The sequence below is a fragment of the Microplitis mediator genome, chromosome 10 (assembly GCF_029852145.1).
Source record: "Microplitis mediator isolate UGA2020A chromosome 10, iyMicMedi2.1, whole genome shotgun sequence".
Taxonomy (NCBI): domain Eukaryota; kingdom Metazoa; phylum Arthropoda; class Insecta; order Hymenoptera; family Braconidae; genus Microplitis; species Microplitis mediator.
Window position 1 is genome coordinate 3,268,822 of NC_079978.1, and position 19,037 is coordinate 3,287,858.

The following is a 19,037-nucleotide window of genomic DNA, read 5'->3' on the forward strand; positions in this document are numbered from 1 at the left end:
TGAAAATTTTTTTAAAAAAAGGAAAATTGTTTCGGTCCCGTCTTCAAAAATCGAGTTTTTATCAGATGTCGACGTTTTGAAGTCCTAGGAAGCTATTCTGACTATTCGCGGATGGACGGCCGTGTGAGTGAGGGTGTGTGGATGTGTGTGTGTATGTAAACTTTTTTTGTCCGACGATATCTTTGGAACGAATCAACCGATTCCAACGTTCTTGGCGGCAATCGAAAGGGCTCCCCAAGACTTAAAATTGATTAGATTTTGGAGTCGATAGGTCGTGTAGTTTACAAGTTATATGAAAAATAAACATAATTCTTGGTGAGATCTTTCGATTGTCACCAAGAACGCTCGGATCGGCTGATTCTTTCTAAAGATATCGTCTGACAGAAATTATTTTTTTTTCAGTGAAATGCAAGTTTTGTCGGTTTAACAGTTTTTTGAGCTTGAATAGCTCAGGGAGCTCGAAAACAATGGGAAGTTTTGGGGTTGCCTCGTAGGGTCAATCGTTTTTCAGATTTTTTTAGCTAAAAATGGCTTGAAGCTCAGCAAGTTTAGCCTTTTGAAAAGAAAAATATATTCAGAATAAACAAACATTTTTGTCACTTTCATTCATTCAATACTAACCCCTTGAACTATTTCATTTTGTCATAAAAAAATTTAATTCATCAGCCTTGAAGACAGTAGTGATTATTTGTTCGTTTGTTCCTTGAGTACGAGCAAAAAGTAATTCAAATCGTACTATTGTACGAAATATTTTAGTTTAATTACATATTACATATTTATATAACAAGTTATCAAATTTACATAGATAAGAAAACTATACGATAGAATGAGATCTGATTGGAAGTTACTATTGAACGATGAAGAAAAAAGGATACTCAAGTATCATAGCAACCTTGGTCAACTTTTTTCATCTGCATTTGCAGGTAATGACAATAACATTTTCGAAATCAGCCGGAAAATTAAATGTTTAATTTTTATTAAATATCTATAAAAGCATTCGCATACACCTCAATGGCAATCTTCGTAATGGAACCGGTTTTTCCGAGGATTATAAATGCATTCATAAAAACAAATGAAACTGTTCCATTTAAACTGGCGCTACCGTTAGAGTATATCATTATTGACAAAGAGAAACATTACTGGATAATGTTAATTATTTCAAATCTACTCGTTTTAAACATTTCCGCTGTTATTATTTCATGCGACGTAACGTATATCACCTTTGTGCAACACGTTTGTGGGTTATTCGCTGTTGTGGGGTACCATTTTAGTTTTTATTGCAGACTATTCATTTTTATTTTTTTGAGAAACCAATCTTTATTGATGGTGACTATGTTTGAGTAGATGTCGGCTACAAAATACACCAGTCAATGAAAATTATTCTGAAAGTCATAACGGAAGTGGTGGTTTGTCAAACTCGAAAGATATTTCGTACAAACATTTGGTATCTTGTATAAGGAGCCACAGGCGAGCTTTAGAGTTTGTTGAATAATTCATCCTGTTCCATCATGTAAATTTGTTGATGTAAATGATAATTATTCCCTCGTTATTAAAGATTTGCGGAACTTCTCGAAGATGCTTATTGCATAACTTTTGGATTCATTGTAGGAATCAATCTGCCACTTATAAGTATCACCGGATTCCAGGTAAACCGATCAATACTATAAATATATATATGTTAGGGTGACCCAAAAAAAACGACTATTTTTTTTTCGAGTCTCTTATGAAAATTTGTTGATTTACGATGTTTTAAAAAGCCTCTCCAAAAATCAGCTCAATAAAAAATTTTCAAGAGGTCGCTCACGAATTTTGAAAATATCTAAAATGATTGAAATTCGGATTTTTTATTTCTAAATTTTTTTTTTCTCGTGGCAGCAATAGCTTATACTTGTAAAATCATGACTATGCTTGAAATTTCAGCCCAAATAAATATATATATATATATCAATAATTTTTTAGATTATTACACAATCTCATACGATCCAGCAATTGTTGAAATTCGTATCGTTTACATTCACTGATATATTACATCTCTATTTTGAATGTTTAATGGCACAACAGTTAACAGACAAGAGCTTACAAATGCAAGAGAGCATGTAATGATGGATTTATCAAATTCCATATATTTTATAATTCATTGACTGATTATTATGCATAATTTAAGCCTTCAACGACTTTGAGTTGATTAATAAATATTAATTAAAACTAGAGCACATCTGTAGTTCTTCTGGCGCGTTATTGGTTTGTAAAGGGGAGGAATCCCAGCAAGTCATGGAGACTTTAAGAATGGACAAATAAATCAGGTTTAAAATCAACTCAAGAGATTTTAAAAACTTGAGCTTGACGATATATGAATTCTTTCAAGTCAACAAATAGATTATGGTCTAGGACAATAAATTAATTAATTATCTTAGAAGGCTTAAATTAATATATATTATTTAATATTTTCTATGTGATTCATTTAATGTTCCTGATGACGCATCTCAGTATTTGTGTTTTACAGAGCTAAAGTGGATTGGCTGAGTTACTCGATGAAGACACGGAAATTGTTGATATTGATGACAATGAGGAGTCAAGTACCCTGCAAATTGACTGCTGCTAAAATAATGGATTTATCTATTGAAAATTTCGGAATGGTAACAATTAAAACCTTTTTTTATTATTACTAATTAACATCTCACGATGCAGATATTGTGCTCGAATCGATTGAAATTCAAATATTTAGTCCAAATTTTCGATATTGAAATTTTAACTCATATTTTATAAATTTAAAAAATGCAATTCGTTTGATTCCCGAAGAATCCAGATTTTTGAAATTCTTTAGGCATCCAAATTATTCGATTAAACATTAATCATTTGTTACTATAAATTGTTCTTACATTTTGTTTATAATCATTCATACTTTTAAGATATATTTATGTTTTTTGTATAGATGGTGAAAACATCTGGGTCATACTTCACGATGCTTTTATCGATGCAGTGACGAACTTTCGCATTATTCATTATATAGAATGAACGAATTCGAGGGTTAGGAACACGAGCGTCAAATATCAATAGCAAAGATTTATATGTATATAATGGTGGTTAGAAAAAAATTTTTAATTCTTTCTTTTGCTCTTACCCCCTAAAACGTTCGTGGTTGCCGAAAAAAAATCTTCCCAATAGACGGGCTCTCTAGCTTAACTATAAGAGGTCGCTATTTTAATTTTGATTTCCCATTTAATTAATTGAACATTTAAACATTTTTTTTTTATTAAAAGATTAATTACTTGTAAGCTACTGAATATTTCTTAAATTTATGCATAGGTCTTTAGAGCTGATTTAGAGCTCTACCGGAAGTATCGAAGGTCTTCCAGAATCCAATTTTAATTTATCAGGGCCGTTATAAAATTATTTGTAAGAGAAGAATGAGGAAGGATAATTTATAATTAAGTAAACTTTTATTTTAGAATTTCATTAATTTTAACCATTTATTTATGACCGATTGCAATTAATAATCAAGTCCTCTGGACTTTGACCTTATAACAATTAAAATTATGGTCCCCTGGATCTTATTATACACACACACACACACACACACACACACACACACACACACACACACACACACACACACACACACACACACACACACATGAGTCACTTGGACTATTCACACACACACATGCGACTTAAGTCTCCTGGACTTTATTAGGTGATTAAAACTTATTACTGAAATTTTGGCCTCTGGCCATATTACTAAATTTTATAATTACACTTTTCATATCACACAGATTTTTAACGTAATGAGGAGGTAATAAAGGGGTAAGAGCGAAAAAGAAAATTAAATATTTTTTTTAATCACCCTAAATCTATATTGTTAGTTTGTAATTAGTTTACATTTGATTAATAAATACAATGTTACTTGATTGAGTAATTTTTTCAATTGAAAATACTGTTCATCATATTTTTTCATTGGTTCAATTAATAATGGTATTTTGTTTTATTCATTATTACAGAAAGTAAGTTAATAAATTTTCAATTAAAATTAAATTCACAAATTAAATATTAAAAATAGTTATTGGGTCCTTTTTTTAACTACAGGTGCGATAATCGAATAATGTATGACTTTTAAGCTAATAACACCGAACGGTGGGAAAGATAAGACTCACACCGTGTTGAAAAAACCCCACTTGATTGAATTTTTTTCGGCGGATTCAAAATTTTTTACAGTGTAGTATAAAAGAATAAAGAAATTTATAATTTTGTAATTTTTTTGGAAAGGCACAAAACGTATTGACTTGTTTCTGATACTCACACTTCGCAAAATGAATGTCGACCGAAGTAAATTTACTGTTCCACTCATGCACCTTCCTCTATATTTTAACTATGAGAATAACCCTATTCTTGGAATAATTAAATATTAATATTATTAATTCTCCTCGAGGGAAGTTGCAACAATGAAAAGATCGAATTTTCCACAACAGCTCTACACCCACAATGATTGACAGCTTGACATAGGACAAGGAAGAAAATAAAATGTCCATCAATGTCACTTAATAATTTATTATGCGGGAAAGGATGAAGTAAAATAGGGAATTTAATTCACTTGCTAACTCGAAGACCTCAGAATCAAGAGAGATTATAACAATGGATGTTTTTGACGAACCCAACTACAGAATAGTAAAGCACAGTTCTCGTTTGATAGGTCAATGGCCGTATCAGTCTCGGCAGAATAAGATTATTATAATAACTATCATATGGACTGCTTTCTTTATGCAATTTATTCCACAAGTATACTTAATTAATATCCTTTGTTTTAACTACTTTTTTTTCATTAATTACTTAACAGCTTATAGCTATTCTGGTACATTTAGAAGAAAGTGATGTTCTATTTGAAGCTTTTTCGGGGGTAATTATAGATTTGATTTTTGCAATCAAATATTACAATGCAATCTGCAAAACAGCTCAGGTATGTAATTTACCGATATATTTATTTTTAACTACTTTTCGAGTACCTACATATATTAAAGTTTGCTAGTGCACAAGAGAGTTAAATGACCTCAATCGACTATTACTCTGAAATATTTATCAATCTGTGAACATGTTCTGGAGAAGTCATCAATTTAATTATCAAACTTATTATTAGATTTTTCTGTAAATAAGTCCGTTAAAATGAAAACGTAAAACCGGTAAAATTCAATGACAATCAGGTTTTTAGTTTCCTTAGTGCGCACGAAGTATCAACTCATAAATTTATTTATATTTATGTTAAAAACTTTATAATTTTATAACATGAAATATATTGAACTAACAATAAGTTATTAAATTTAGATGAAAGAATTATTCGAACGTATGAGACGTGATTGGAAATTACTATTGAACGAAGAAGAAAAAGATTCACTACAATATCGAACAACCCTCGGTTATTTATTTTCAGCTGCATATGTAGGTAATGGAAATTAAAAATTATGAATTTCGCTTAAAATTTTTTATCTAACCATAATTTATCACCCCTATGAAGGTATTGTCGGTACGACATTGATGATTTTTATAACGGAACCGATTATTCCAAGATTTTTAAATATACTCTTAAGAATGAACGAAACTGCTCCACGGAAATTCGCTCTTCCGTTGGAGTACATAATCATTGACAGAGAGAAGCATTACTGGACAATTTTAGTTATATCAAATCTATTTTGTATTAACATTATAGTTGTCATCATTTCATGTGACATCACGTTAATCACCTATGTGCAACACATTTGTGGATTATTTGCAGTTATAGGGTAACATCCAAGCATTTTATGTTGAACATGTTTTTTATTTTTGCGAATTATTATTTTTGACTGATGTTAAATATGTTTGAGTAGATGTCGACTAAAAAATACACCGGTCGATGAAGACCTTCCGGAAGGCCATAAAAGGAGAAATAATTTGTCAAATTCGAAAAATATTCCTTACAAACATTTGGTGTCTTGCATCAGGGGCCACAGGCGAGCTCTAGAGTATGTAGAATAATTTTCAATATATGTAATGATGAATATTTGTTGCTTTAAATGATAACTGTTTTTATTGTATTACAGGTTTGCTGATCTTCTCGAAAGTGCTTATTCTGTAAGTTTTGCATTGATTATAGGAGTCAATCTGCCACTTATAAGTATCACCGGAGTTCAGGTAACATAACAAATGCACTGAATAAACATATATAAATAGGGGACCGCTGAGCAAACCGGGACTCGATGGGCAAAACGAAAAATTCCAAGAATTTGGCAACAAATTATTTTTTCTTTTCAAAATTTGGGTTTTATCGTCATCTAAGACTTTTATCAGCGTTTTTGCACAATGTTGAGTAAAAGATTTTTTTTTCCTTACAATCCTCAGATTTTTATGAGTTCGGCATATTTTCACTAAGTTTAAAAGCAATACAAGCATCCCGGGCACGACAGAACCCCCGAAAAATTTTGAAAAAAATACAAATTATTCTTCATAGTCTAGATTCCTGAATTTAATGTAATTTACAAGTTTACTCTACAATGAAAATATTTTCATGTTGAAAATAGACGTATTATTTTTCTAGGTAGTAACACAATCCAATACAATAGACAAGACATTGAAATATTCAACATACGCCATTTCTCAGATGGCACATCTCTTTTTTGAATGTTTTATGTCACAACAGTTAACGGACATGAGTTTAGAAATGCACGAAAGCATGTAACAATGAAATCTGGACTATTATCGATTACTAAGTATAATAATAGCCTTGTACGATTTTTAATTGATTGATAAAAATGAACTAAAATCAGAACACTCAAATAAATAACAAAGTTTTTTAAATGTTTATATTAACAATCGATTATCAAGATAACTAGTCACTTGCACTAACTACAATATAAAATAAACAAGTCGTTTGTAAAAATAGCAACACGATGTGATCTCAGTGCGCGGTAGCAAGTTACTGATAAGCTCGCAGCCTCGAATTTGACCCTCCCTCGATCAATTTGTTATCCCCAGAAGACTTTAGTTCTTCTGGTATTTCGATTGGTCTGTAAGTGGGAGGAGTCTAAGCTAGACATAGAGGCGTTGGAAATGTACAAATTTATCGGATTTGGAATAAACTTGAGTAGTTTGAAAATCTAAGTTTAATTTATTATGAATTTTTTTAGTCGACCGTAGTGACTATGGTCCAGGTAATTGGGAAAATTAATGATCGTAGAAGGCTTAGAGTAATACATGTTAATTAATCATTTTTGTGTGATTGAGACAATGATCCTTGTAACACATTTTAGCAACTTTTATCTACAGAGCTGATGTAAGGTGGTACGACATTTCCGTAAAGTCACAAAAATTGCTAATATTAATGACATTGAGAAGTCAGACACCTTGTAAATTGACTGCTGCTAAAGTAATGGATTTGTCCATTGAAAATTTCGCAACGGTAATGATAAAATTTTTATTTTTAATCATTATTAATTATTATTATACTTTTCAAGTTGTGTTTCTATTTTTCATACAGATGTTAAAAACATGTGCATCGTACCTCACGATGCTTTTATCGATGCAGTAATAAACTCTTACATTCTTCACTATACAGAAAAGTTCAGCTGAGTGTAGGGTTATTAAATTTTGTTGTAGTAACACAAATAATTATATAGTTATGGTTTTATGAAAATATAAGATATAATGAAAGCTTATTATTTAGTCATTTCATCTGAAATAAATATTTATTTTGCCATGATTTGTGTCAATTTGGTATTTTGTTACTTATCGATCTTATTGTTCATATTGAATGCAAGAAATTAAAGTCGTATTCATACAATCACTCTAAAACCAAGTGTGTTACAAGTGTATTATTTTAATACATATTAAATGTGTTCTATGTTTAAGGCCATAAGCGAAAATATAGTTTTTTGTAGTCATTTAAAACACGTTTCACGGTGTAAAACACGTTTCACGGTGTATTAAATATCTATAGATTGCTTATGGCGTTTCAATGTTATTTGGAAAGTGTGTTGATTTTGACTACATACTTGGTTTTAGAGTAATCATATATATACGCATGTTTCTGCCCGCTGTATGAAAGTATTCTTGAATTACAAATTCGCTAGCAGTTGTTTGCAGCATTGGCTTAAAATTAGTTTATTTCGACGGGCTGTAGAGACACTGAAACTTCAAGTTTCGATGCTGGTATCATGAAAAATTTAAGACATCTTTGAAATGAATGTGAAAAAAATAGTGTAACAATTGAAATAAATTTATGTATTTTACTATTTTGATCCTGAAAATATATCGGTTATAGAACGAAAGTCTTATCCAAGTTATTTCATACACAGTAAAACATTTTTCGTATTTGTCTAAAGAAAAAAGTCTATACTCAAAATTTGGTGTTCAATATTTAACATTTTTTTATGATAATTTAACATATGTTCTGCTTTTTTGTTGCTTTATCAGTTCATTTTTAATACAAAAAAAATATCAATTGACACAAAAGTAACACGAAGTATGTTATGAATTTACCCCAGTCACTTGTTTATCTTTTATACAGATAAATTTTTATAAAAATCAAAATAACACAAACAAAATTGTTAAATCAACACTCTACGTTATGTTGCAGATAACATTTAAAATGTTAAGAATTTTATGTGTTACTTTCAACATTTTTTGTGTTATTTTTTTTACACAAATCAATAATGTTAAAAGAACATAAAAATTTGTGTGAAATGTTGTTCTAACACACAGTTTTGTATCAATATTTACTAAGTTTTTTTTTACTGTGTATTCAAAAAATTTAGTTTCATGTCATAATTTGTTTCAACTAGTCATCTTGTGATATTTTGACAAATAATCAGATGTTAATGTACAGTGAAATAACAAATGTTGAACAAACTCGAGTATTTTATTTTATCTTTAAAAAAAATAGGTAATGGTTATAGTCAAAGAAATAAGCACAAGTATAAACAACAGTGTATTAACTTCGCTAAAAATAAATCGTAATAGCGAAGATATCGAAGTTACCCTGGCAACACAAAGTAACTACAAAGTTTTAACCCTCTGACGTACGACCAAAGACAGCTATTAAAATTTCCATCAGTGTCATTGAAATAAAACACAAGGGGGAAATTAAATGAAGTTAAATGGTATATACCCAATATGAAGGGAAGAGAGTTGATGCGTTAGAAGTTATAATAGTTGCCAGTACAATGGACATCTACGAGCAACCCTACTATAAAATAACTAAAAATTTTGCTTCTCTTATAGGACAATGGCCTTATCAATCTCGACTAAAAAGTTTAATATTAGGATCTGTATTGTGGAACTTATTTTTCTTTCAAATTATTCCACAAGTATTTACTTTCACGTCTTAAATAAATCAACCAATAAATTTCGATTATTTTTAATTACTTGACAGGTTATTGCTCTGGTAGTGAATTTTGATGATCAAGACTTATTATTCGAATTGTTGTCAGCATTTATAATGGATTTAGCATATGTGGCTAAATATATTAATACGATTCAAAAAGCTAAAATGGTTTGTCTTTATTTTTTTTCGATTGTCTATTTATATTATTTTTGTTCAAACTTATTATCGAGTTTTCTTAACAATGTATAAAATCTAGATACAGAAACTGTTCGAGCGCGTTAAAGACGATTGGAAAATGTTGAAGAACAACGAAGAAAAAATTATATTGGAGTATCATTTAAAAATAGGACGATATTTGTCTATTGGTTATACAGGTGTAAAAAAATTTGAGCTTTAATTTAAGGAGCAATTAATAATTTGATTTTTTTTTGTCTGAAGGCTTTGCAAACTTTGCACTCATAATGTTCATATTAGATCCAATTTTACCGATAATTATAAATATTGTTTCAAAAGCAAACGATTCTGTGCCACAGAGATTCTCTGTCCCAATGGAATTTATTATATTTGACAAAGAAAAACATTATTGGTTACTATTGAGTGTTTCAAATATTTGTATTGTTTCTATAATACTGGTTATTGTTTGCTGTGATATTGTATTCATTACGTTTGTACAACATGTCTGTGGGATATTTGCTGTTGTTGGGTAACATATGAGTATTTTATATGATACATAATTAAAGATATTAATAGATATTTACCGGATGATTAACGCTCCAAGTATCCAACACGTAAGGGCCGGGTTGCCTTGATGATAAGAATTAAAGGCTTGGGAAACTTTAACAGATTCTAACCAAAGAAGAGAAACAATTAGTGCAGGAATAGGTTTATAAGAACATCACAAAATTTCGATTTTGTGGGCTTTTAGTGGTGGAAGATAAATATAGTAAGAAACAGGCTAGCGTTTGTTGAATCTTAGCACAAGCTTGAAATTCTTTGCATTAATTATCTGGGAATCATCGATTAAATCAATATAGACTACTATACATGGAGGGAAAATTATAGTAACATATTATGAGAACCATTCCCATAATATATTGTAATGGTTACGTATAAATTTTTCTCTGTGTAGATTTAATATCAAATAATTTATTGATCTGTTTACATTTTTATTGGCTGTGATATTTCATGTAGATTCCGTATAGAACATTGTCCTAGTGAAACAATCTCTCATAATATGCCTAGCGGAACGAGTTTTTGGATAAACGCACAAGATATCCACTACAAGCACTTCGTTTCCTGTATCAGAGCTCACAGGCGAGCTTTAAAGTACGTCTCATAATGTTTTCAGACGGTCTGGTATTAAAAGTAGTTTAGTAAATTGATCATTTCATGTGTTTTTTTGCAGATTTGCTGAACTTATTGAAACAACCTTTTGCGGATGTTTCGGAATAGTGGTCGGATTAAATTTGCCAGCTATGAGTATTACAGGGTTTCAGGTTGAGTTACTTTTGGACTAACCGAATTTCGATAAAGTCATCAAAAGTTATAATATGGTTATATTTTCAGATTATTACACACTCGAATTCAATCCAAGATACTTTGAAATATATCATGTTTACAGGAGCTCAAATTCTACACCTTTTTTTTGACTGCTACATGTCACAAAGATTGACGGATATGAGTACCCACATTCAACATTGCATGTATGTCTTATTTTAGTGATATTATTTATAGAAAAGCAGATTTTTCTTCATTAGATACTATAACTAGTCTAACAAACAAATTAATGAGACCCTCTCTCGTGTTGAGTGCATAGTTGCACTCCAGTGCGAAGAGATAATTTCATATTTGTAATAGAAATGGAATTCTTATTTATAGAGCTAGAGCAAAATGGTACGAAAATTCCGCAAAATCAAGGAAATTGTTGATCTTAATGACGCTACGAAGTCAAATTCCCTGTAAATTGACCGCAGCTAAAATAGTAGAATTATCTATCGAGAGTTTCGGAATGGTAAAAAAAACAAAACATTAAAAACTTTTCCAATCCCACTTGGTTGACAGTACTCATTCATTTGTACAGATGGTAAAAACAGCTGGATCATATTTTACAATTCTCTTGTCGATGCGCTAGCGCATGATAAATTTTTTATTTTATCTACAAAGATGAAAAATTATCCGGATGAAAATAAACAACAACGATTCAAAAATTATATCCTTTTTGCTATGCTTCAGATATCAAGATTTATCCCGGGAAAAACGGATTAGATCGGACCAGATATAATTATATCTGGTCAGATCTAATTATATCTGATCAGATCTATTTATATCTGGTTAGATATGGGATTTGAGATATAATCAGATCTAGTTATATCTGATCAGATCTAAACAGATATAACTATATCTGAATTGAAAAATACATCAGACCTAATCAGATCTAGTCATATCTGATCAGATCTAAACAGATATAACTATATCTGGGTTGAAAAATTCATCAGACATGAACAGATCTAGTCATATCTGATCAGATCTAAACAAATATAACTATATCTGAGTTGAAAAATACATCAGACATGATCAGATCTAGTCATATCTGATCAGATCTAAACAGTTATAACTATATCTGGATTGCAAAATACATTAGTCATGAAAAGGTCTTATCATATCTGGCCAGATCTAAACAGATATAACTATATCTGGATTGCAAAATACATTAGACATGAAAAGGTCTTATCATATCTGGCCAGATATAACTATATCGAAGTTGTCAACAGCATCAGATTCGATCAGATCTGATTAAGTAGTTATGCATATATTATAGTAAATCATATAAAGGATGAATAACAATGGGTCTTTAATTCTTTAAAAGAATTTTTTTTTATTATTTTTATTTAAACATTCTGAGATTAAAAAGTTTCTAAATTGAGTAGTGACTCAAAGTCTCGCACTGGTCAAATTTGTTGACGCGTAAACAATTTTTTTTACTATCTTTATTCATATGTTTAAAACAGTTATTTTGAACGTAATTATTAAATTTACTATAAATTATTAAATTGAAGCCTAAAAAAATTGCTGACTAATTATTGTCTATTACTACAATACAAATTATATTTTAATATATATGTTAATTTTTATATTGACCTATGATAAGTGTGTAAAATGTTTAATGATTGAATTAAATAATTTAAGTAAATTTAATAATAAAGTTATTTATTTAAGTTTAAAATATATTGAGATTGAGCTATAACTCAAAGATCTCACATTGGTCAAATTTATTGACGTGTAAACAAGTTTAGCTCGTATTACTTTCATTAATACAATTTAAGTTTAGGAATTTTTAATATAAGTGTATGTTTAAAAATGTTATCTCAAGCGTAGAATGAGAATAAAAGACATATCTAATTAACAATAATTATCTTTCCTAATCCATAATAGCATCTGGATTTTATACATAAACATTTAAAATTTATCTAGGATAATAATAAAAAAAATAGCAACTGAAAGATCTAGGTAGAGATCTGTTTGAATACATCTGGTCAGATCTGATTATATCTGGCCAGATCTCGTCAGATAGAGACAATTTAAAGATCTGACCAGATATGACCAGATCTAATAAGATTAATTTTTCGTTATATCTGGTCAGATCTGAAAAGATTATTTTTTAGTTATATCTGGCCAGATCTGATTATATCTGGCCAGATCTCGTCAGATAGAGACAATTTAAAGATCTGGCCAGATCTGCTAAGGCAGATCTGGCCAGATCTTATTATATATGGTCAGATCTAATCCGTTTTTCCCGGGATATGAAACGGATCGTGAATCATTATAAGTTTAATTAACGTGATACTTTACCCACACGGAGAACTCACTTTCGTTTGAAATACTATGGTGTCATAGTAAAGATGGACCGTTGGCCACCTGCGGAAATTTAAATAAACACATGTGAAAATTACTATGGCCATAGTAATTTTTTCATTTGCCATAGCATTTCAAACAAGAAAAATGTCTCCGTGCAGTATTTTTTTAAGCTTCAACAGCTGACGTTATTTTTTTTGTACTTTTTACATCCACTATTTCTTCAATAGTTATGTAATTGGAAGAAGTTAAGTAGTTCACTATATATTTTTATAAATGATAAAAACATCTAGATCATACCAGTGATTCATTTTTTCTAACTATATTGCCAGAAAAATTTTTGTTAATTAATTAATTTATTACCGATTTATATGACCCTCTGTCGACTCTCCTTTAACTTTTTTCCAATATTTTATTTCTGTTAGTAAACTACTGATACAATCCGTTCTCATGAATTTGATTGTTTAAAAAGTCATAGACATAGAAATAGAGAAATCTTTTATTTAATAAAGTACTAAGGAAAATAACTCACAATAAACTGATAATGACCATCAACAAATAGCATTCGTCGTCATTCTTAACACATTGAGGTTTTAATAGGGCATAGCAATTTTTATTGTACTAAAATCGATGTTTAATATTGAAAATATAAAATAAATAATATATGGAATAAAAAACCCAAAATTTAAGTACTCACTGATCAAAATGTACGTGTGTCTTCAAAGTCTTGGTGTTCATACTGATTTATCGTAGTGAACGATTATGAATAGGCACTTATACTGATGTAAGTTTTATGACTAAATTGTATAATCTTTGCCAATAAGTTGTAACAGCAAAGCAATCAAAGTTACCGTAGCAACACCATATGGACACAGTGAAGTGACGGCAGCCATTAAGGCGTCCGTCAACGTCATTCAAGTATTTCATAGCAAAGAAAATAATTGAGGGAAAATACTACATCTAATGCAAAGGTACACGCGATAGATGTCAAAGTTCTCAGTACGATGGATATATACGATAAACCCTACTACAAAATAACTAAAATTTCTGCTTCTCTAATAGGTCGATGGTCATATCAATCTTCACGACAGAGCTTAGTGATAGTCACTGTTATATGGAGTGCATTTATACTGCAAGCTATTCCACAAGTATCAGAGAACTAATACACAGTAAAGAATCACCAGGGTAAGTCCAAGCGGTGTAGGTGTTAAAATTGGCAGTGTTAAATTTTAACCCCGAAAGCGGTGTGAAAATAACGCCGCCGCTGGTGTAAATATTTTTTACCGGTTTTAAAATCAAATTTTCCGGTGTACTTAATATTAATGTTAAGGGCTCAAATTTTAATTGGTGACTTCTTTTACCCTATTGAAACTTCTGAGTCGGTGTCCTTGATAAAAAAATAAAATTGATTTTTTTGAATCAGTCTATTGTTTATATATAATTTAAGACTTAAATTGACATGTTGAGAGTAATGCACTACCTCAAACGCAAAAAAAATTAATTTAAATTGTTCTTAAAAATATTTAAAATTTTCACTTGACTATGTTATCAATTGAATATTCATTTACATTACTTTTATCAACTACTCTATTCAGTACAACTACTTCTGTACTCTACTATTTCCCTTTGGCATACTTCACTTCATCAATACCCGGGAAAAACGGATTAGATCTGGCCATATATAAAAAGATCTAGCCAGATCTGCCTTAGCAGTTTATAACACAATCAAATACATTCCGGCAAAAAATAATAATGTTGATGTACTCCGTGGCTGTGATAATTCATCTATTTTTCAAATGTTTTATATCTCAACAGCTAACGGATATGAGCTTCATAATACAACAGAACATGTACATACACAGTAATCAAAGTTATTGCACAATTCAAGCTTGAATGTGTTCACGGAACTTTACAATCACTGTCAAATCCAGCTATTTCACCCCCAAAAAACATTCCTACACTCTTCTGAGAACTCTAAACACGATAAATTGTATTAATTTCATAAATATGTACACTTGTAAATAGTATTTCACTCCTTCTTTTAATACTTTGCGAATTTTCATAACCACGATAACTCTCGGAAAACATTATTAATCGAACATATTTTTTTTTTCATTAGCATTGTATTTTTAATTAAAAAAACGCAATCAAACATCCCTATTTGAATACTTTTGGTTCTTATTTTTTATTATATAGTGGAAACCTAAACATGCAAACCTCTCAATAAGACAATTTATAGATAAATTGAGAAAAATATAGATAGGCCGAACTGGGAATCGAACCCAGACCAATTCGGTATTGCGCCGAGTGCTCTACCAGTTGAGCTATATTAATATTCCTTTGTATCCCGACTAGAATTCCTTCCTGATTTGCCTGAAGTACCATAAGGACCTTATCAGGTTGATATAAGGTTTGCCTTATTAGGGCAAACCTGACAAGTTCCTTGTCAGGACCTCATCGGGATATCCTTATTCAAAAAAAAGTTATTTGCCATCAGGTCAACCTGACGAGTTCCTGATCAGGACCTCATCAGGATATCCTTATTCAAAAAAAAGTTATTTGCCATCAGGTCAACCTGACGAGTTCCTGATCAGGACCTCGTCAGGATATCCTTATTCAAAAAAAAGTTATTTGCCATCGGGTCAACCTGACAAGTTCCTGATCAGGACCTCGTCAGGATATTTTTATTCAAAAAAAAGTTATTTGCCATCGGGTCAACCTGAAAAGTTACTGATTAGGACCTCGTCAGGATATCTCTTTTAAAAAAAAAGTTATTTGCCATCGGGACAACCTGACGAGTTCCTGATCAGGACCTTATCTGGATATCCTTATTTAAAAAAAAGTTATTTGCCATCGGGTCAACCTGAAAAGTTCCTGATCAGGACCTCGCCAGGATATCTCTATTAAAAAAAAAGTTATTTGGCATCGGATCAACCTGACAAGTTCCTGATCAGGATCTTATCTGGATATCCTTATTCAAAAAAAAGTTATTTGCCATCGGGTCAACCTGATGAATTCCTGATCAGGACCTCGTCAGGATATCCTTATTCAAAAAAAAGTTATTTGCCATCAGGTCAACCAGACGAGTTCCTGATCAGGACCTCGTCAGGATATCTCTATAAAAAAAAAATTTATTTGCCATCGGGTCAGCCTGACGAATTCCTGATCAGGACCTCATCAGGATATTCCTATTCAAAAAAAAATTTATTTGCCATCGGGTCAGCCTGACGAATTCCTGATCAGGACCTCGTCAGGATATCCTTATTCAAAAAAATGTTATTTGCCATCGGGTCAACCTGACAAGTTCCTGATCAGGACCTCGTCAGGATATCTCTATTAAAAGAAAAGTTATTTGCCATCGGGTCAACCTGACAAGTTCCTGATCAGGACCTTATCTGGATGTCCTTATTCAAAAAAAAGTTATCCCATTCCTTTAAATATTTCATTTACAGGCTAAAAATTTAAAAAAGTACAAAAGAATATTATATAAAAATCACGTCAATCATTGTAGCACAGATTTTTTACTTCTTTATCACTTATTCTTTGACATCATAATGAATATTATATTTACACTTTCCAGATCACATGTGTATGTCGGCCCAGTGGATAGCATCGAGGACTTTGAATCGAAAGGACACAGGTTCGAGCCCAGCAGTTATCGGGATTTTTTCATCAATAAAAAATATGTTTACTTTCTCTAATTAATGCTCTCAATACAATAGATAACATTCTCGATCGAATTAAATTTCTCTTATTTTTTTTTTGCAATTTAATATTTTTTTAAAAATAATTACTAATAAGGTAATCCTGATAAGGATTTGATGAGGATATCCTGGTAAGGACCTGATAAGGCAATCCTGATAAGGACGTGATGAGGATATCTTGGTAAGGTCCTGATAAGGCAATCCCGATAAGGACCTCATGGGTCTTAAGCGTTACATCCATATCAGGATCCTCGTCAGGATACCCTGATCGGGACCTTATTTGAAATAAGGTTAACCCAATAAGGACCTCGTCAGGCCCTTATGAAAAATTCTAGTCGGGATATTATAATAAATACATAATAAAATAAATAAAAGAATAATAGTAATAAAGAAAATAAATAAGAAAATTAGAACTGTTAATTCGACAGGACACACATATTTATGTTTATGTCCTCTTTTTTCTGAGGACTTGAAATTTTTATTCATTTTTATCCGATGAGTATACTAACAATATTATTGCTGTGACAGTCGTACAACGAAATCTATAGGGATATCTGAAGCAATTAAAAAAAAAAAAAAACAGTGGGTTACTTTAAAAAAACTCAGTCTGAAAATTGGTTTATTGTTACATCACAGCCAATCTATATATTTTAATTCTTATTTATTAATAACCATAATGTATCTGATTAAAGTGCACACTATTTTATTTTAAAACATTTTTTTTTTCTTCGTGATACGACTAACGCTAATAATGAATAAATATTTTGAATAGAACTAATACAAAGTGGTATGATATTTCGGTAAATTCACAAAAATTGTAGGTTCTGATGATACGGAGATGTCAAATGCCGTGTATTTTAACAGCAGAAAAAATCCTGGATTTGTCTATGGAAACCTTTGCAATGGTAAGTGATTAAATGTTATTTTTTCCTTTTTCTTGAAACTAATTTTTCTGGTACATTTTATATTTTTACAGATGTTAAAAACAGCTGTATCGTACTTCACTTTTCTTCTATCCATGCAATAAATTTTATTAAAAGTATTTTTGTAATGATCACTCAGTTATTAATTTATTTATAGTAAATAAATAGATACAACTAATCATCAACTGCAGTATTTTATAAGGAGAATTATGTAACACCGCAACAAATACCGTCCATTGGTTTATTTTTATTACCGAATTACCATTAAAATTTTGATTAGTTAATTTATTTACTTTCCATTGAAATGACCCTCGGTGTCCTCTTCCTTCACTTTTTTCTTATTCTAGTTTTTGTTAGTAAAAAACTGACATGGTTCATGTCCACAAATTTGGTATTCTAAAGAGTCGTGAATATAGGAGTAGATAAATCTCTTGAAAAAAAAGTTCAAAAAAAAACAACTCAAAATAAATTGACAATGATAATTATAAACATACTTTGAGCTTTTGAGGGATGCAATAATTTTTATTATACAAATTTGGTGTTTCACTTCAAAAATATAAAATAAAATAAAACTGGGATGAACACCACAAAATTTTATTAACACCACAGTATTTCACGTGCACGTATTTATTTTTGAGCTTTATTTTCAGAATCAATAGTCGCACTGAAAAAATCCTCAGCTTTCTTACCTGCACTTGATTAATTTAAGCAAAATTAAAATCAAAACTACGAATGAACTGAATAAAAGAAAGTGTGGCCGGTACTATAAAAATGATTTTTCTAAATAAAACACTCCGTGATTATAGAGTTGAGTCAACGAACTCTCGAAACGTATATTTTCTAAATGTGTTATATATTGTAATCCAAAGAATAAGTCGTTGCGCAGCAAATTCATCTCTTGTTCGAATGTTTTCTATCTCAACAGCTAACGGATATGAACTCAAAATTCCAACGACACATGTAGATACGCAGTAATTAAATTGTTATTTTTACTTATTAATAAAATTTACTTCATTAGTTAATAATCTCTTCGAATAGAATTAATGGACAGTGGTACAGTGGTACAGTATTTCGAAAAAATCACAAAAATTGTTGATTCTGATGACACTAAGAAGTCAACTGCCATGTATTTTAACCGCAGGAAAAATCATGGAATTGTCTATAGAAAGCTCTGAAATGGTAAGAAGTACACGGAAGATCTTTTCTTTAAAAACA

The 19,037-nt window shown here is 30.6% G+C and overlaps 3 protein-coding genes and 1 long non-coding RNA gene across 4 annotated transcripts; all 4 read left to right on the plus strand.

The window, feature by feature from the left end:
* Positions 1-629: 629 nt before the first annotated feature.
* On the plus strand, positions 630-3,839 carry LOC130676614 (uncharacterized). The gene is made up of 6 exons (XM_057482962.1): positions 630-923; positions 995-1,259; positions 1,345-1,479; positions 1,556-1,646; positions 1,960-2,636; positions 2,933-3,839. Exons 1-5 carry the CDS (start codon positions 827-829, stop codon positions 2,098-2,100), a joined length of 729 nt encoding a protein of 242 aa, XP_057338945.1. The 5' UTR covers positions 630-826; the 3' UTR covers positions 2,101-2,636; positions 2,933-3,839.
* Positions 3,840-4,427: 588 nt separating this feature from the next.
* Positions 4,428-7,649, plus strand: LOC130676596 (odorant receptor 22c-like). The gene is made up of 9 exons (XM_057482938.1): positions 4,428-4,773; positions 4,832-4,951; positions 5,314-5,431; positions 5,504-5,768; positions 5,853-5,987; positions 6,066-6,156; positions 6,560-6,696; positions 7,288-7,420; positions 7,499-7,649. The coding sequence occupies exons 1-9, from the start codon at positions 4,630-4,632 to the stop codon at positions 7,547-7,549; spliced, it is 1,194 nt and encodes a 397-aa protein (XP_057338921.1). The 5' UTR covers positions 4,428-4,629; the 3' UTR covers positions 7,550-7,649.
* Positions 7,650-9,139: 1,490 nt separating this feature from the next.
* On the plus strand, positions 9,140-11,761 carry LOC130676600 (odorant receptor 13a-like). The gene is made up of 9 exons (XM_057482943.1): positions 9,140-9,326; positions 9,392-9,511; positions 9,600-9,717; positions 9,782-10,046; positions 10,535-10,669; positions 10,749-10,839; positions 10,910-11,046; positions 11,222-11,354; positions 11,424-11,761. Exons 1-9 carry the CDS (start codon positions 9,183-9,185, stop codon positions 11,472-11,474), a joined length of 1,194 nt encoding a protein of 397 aa, XP_057338926.1. The 5' UTR covers positions 9,140-9,182; the 3' UTR covers positions 11,475-11,761.
* Positions 11,762-13,131: 1,370 nt separating this feature from the next.
* LOC130676620 (uncharacterized) lies at positions 13,132-17,590 on the plus strand. The gene is made up of 3 exons (XR_008991454.1): positions 13,132-14,166; positions 14,258-14,380; positions 16,776-17,590. It is a non-coding gene; the product is annotated as an uncharacterized LOC130676620 (long non-coding RNA).
* The last annotated feature ends 1,447 nt before the right edge of the window (positions 17,591-19,037 follow it).

What these genes read in the sequence shown, in the direction of transcription:
- LOC130676600 (XM_057482943.1), top strand. Translation starts at nt 9,183, where the DNA reads ATGGACATCTACGAGCAACCCTACTATAAAATAACTAAAAATTTTGCT. An exon ending in CGATTCAAAAAGCTAAAATG is followed by an intron (nt 9,512 to 9,599) that starts GTTTGTCTTTAT and finishes TATAAAATCTAG; the next exon opens with ATACAGAAACTGTTCGAGCG. An exon ending in CTATCGAGAGTTTCGGAATG is followed by an intron (nt 11,355 to 11,423) that starts GTAAAAAAAACA and finishes TCATTTGTACAG; the next exon opens with ATGGTAAAAACAGCTGGATC.
- LOC130676596 (XM_057482938.1), top strand. Translation starts at nt 4,630, where the DNA reads ATGGATGTTTTTGACGAACCCAACTACAGAATAGTAAAGCACAGTTCT. An exon ending in TTATGCAATTTATTCCACAA is followed by an intron (nt 4,774 to 4,831) that starts GTATACTTAATT and finishes ATTACTTAACAG; the next exon opens with CTTATAGCTATTCTGGTACA. An exon ending in GGATTATTTGCAGTTATAGG is followed by an intron (nt 5,769 to 5,852) that starts GTAACATCCAAG and finishes ATGTTTGAGTAG; the next exon opens with ATGTCGACTAAAAAATACAC.
- LOC130676614 (XM_057482962.1), top strand. Translation starts at nt 827, where the DNA reads ATGAGATCTGATTGGAAGTTACTATTGAACGATGAAGAAAAAAGGATA. An exon ending in TTTTTCATCTGCATTTGCAG is followed by an intron (nt 924 to 994) that starts GTAATGACAATA and finishes TATCTATAAAAG; the next exon opens with CATTCGCATACACCTCAATG. An exon ending in TAAGTATCACCGGATTCCAG is followed by an intron (nt 1,647 to 1,959) that starts GTAAACCGATCA and finishes ATAATTTTTTAG; the next exon opens with ATTATTACACAATCTCATAC.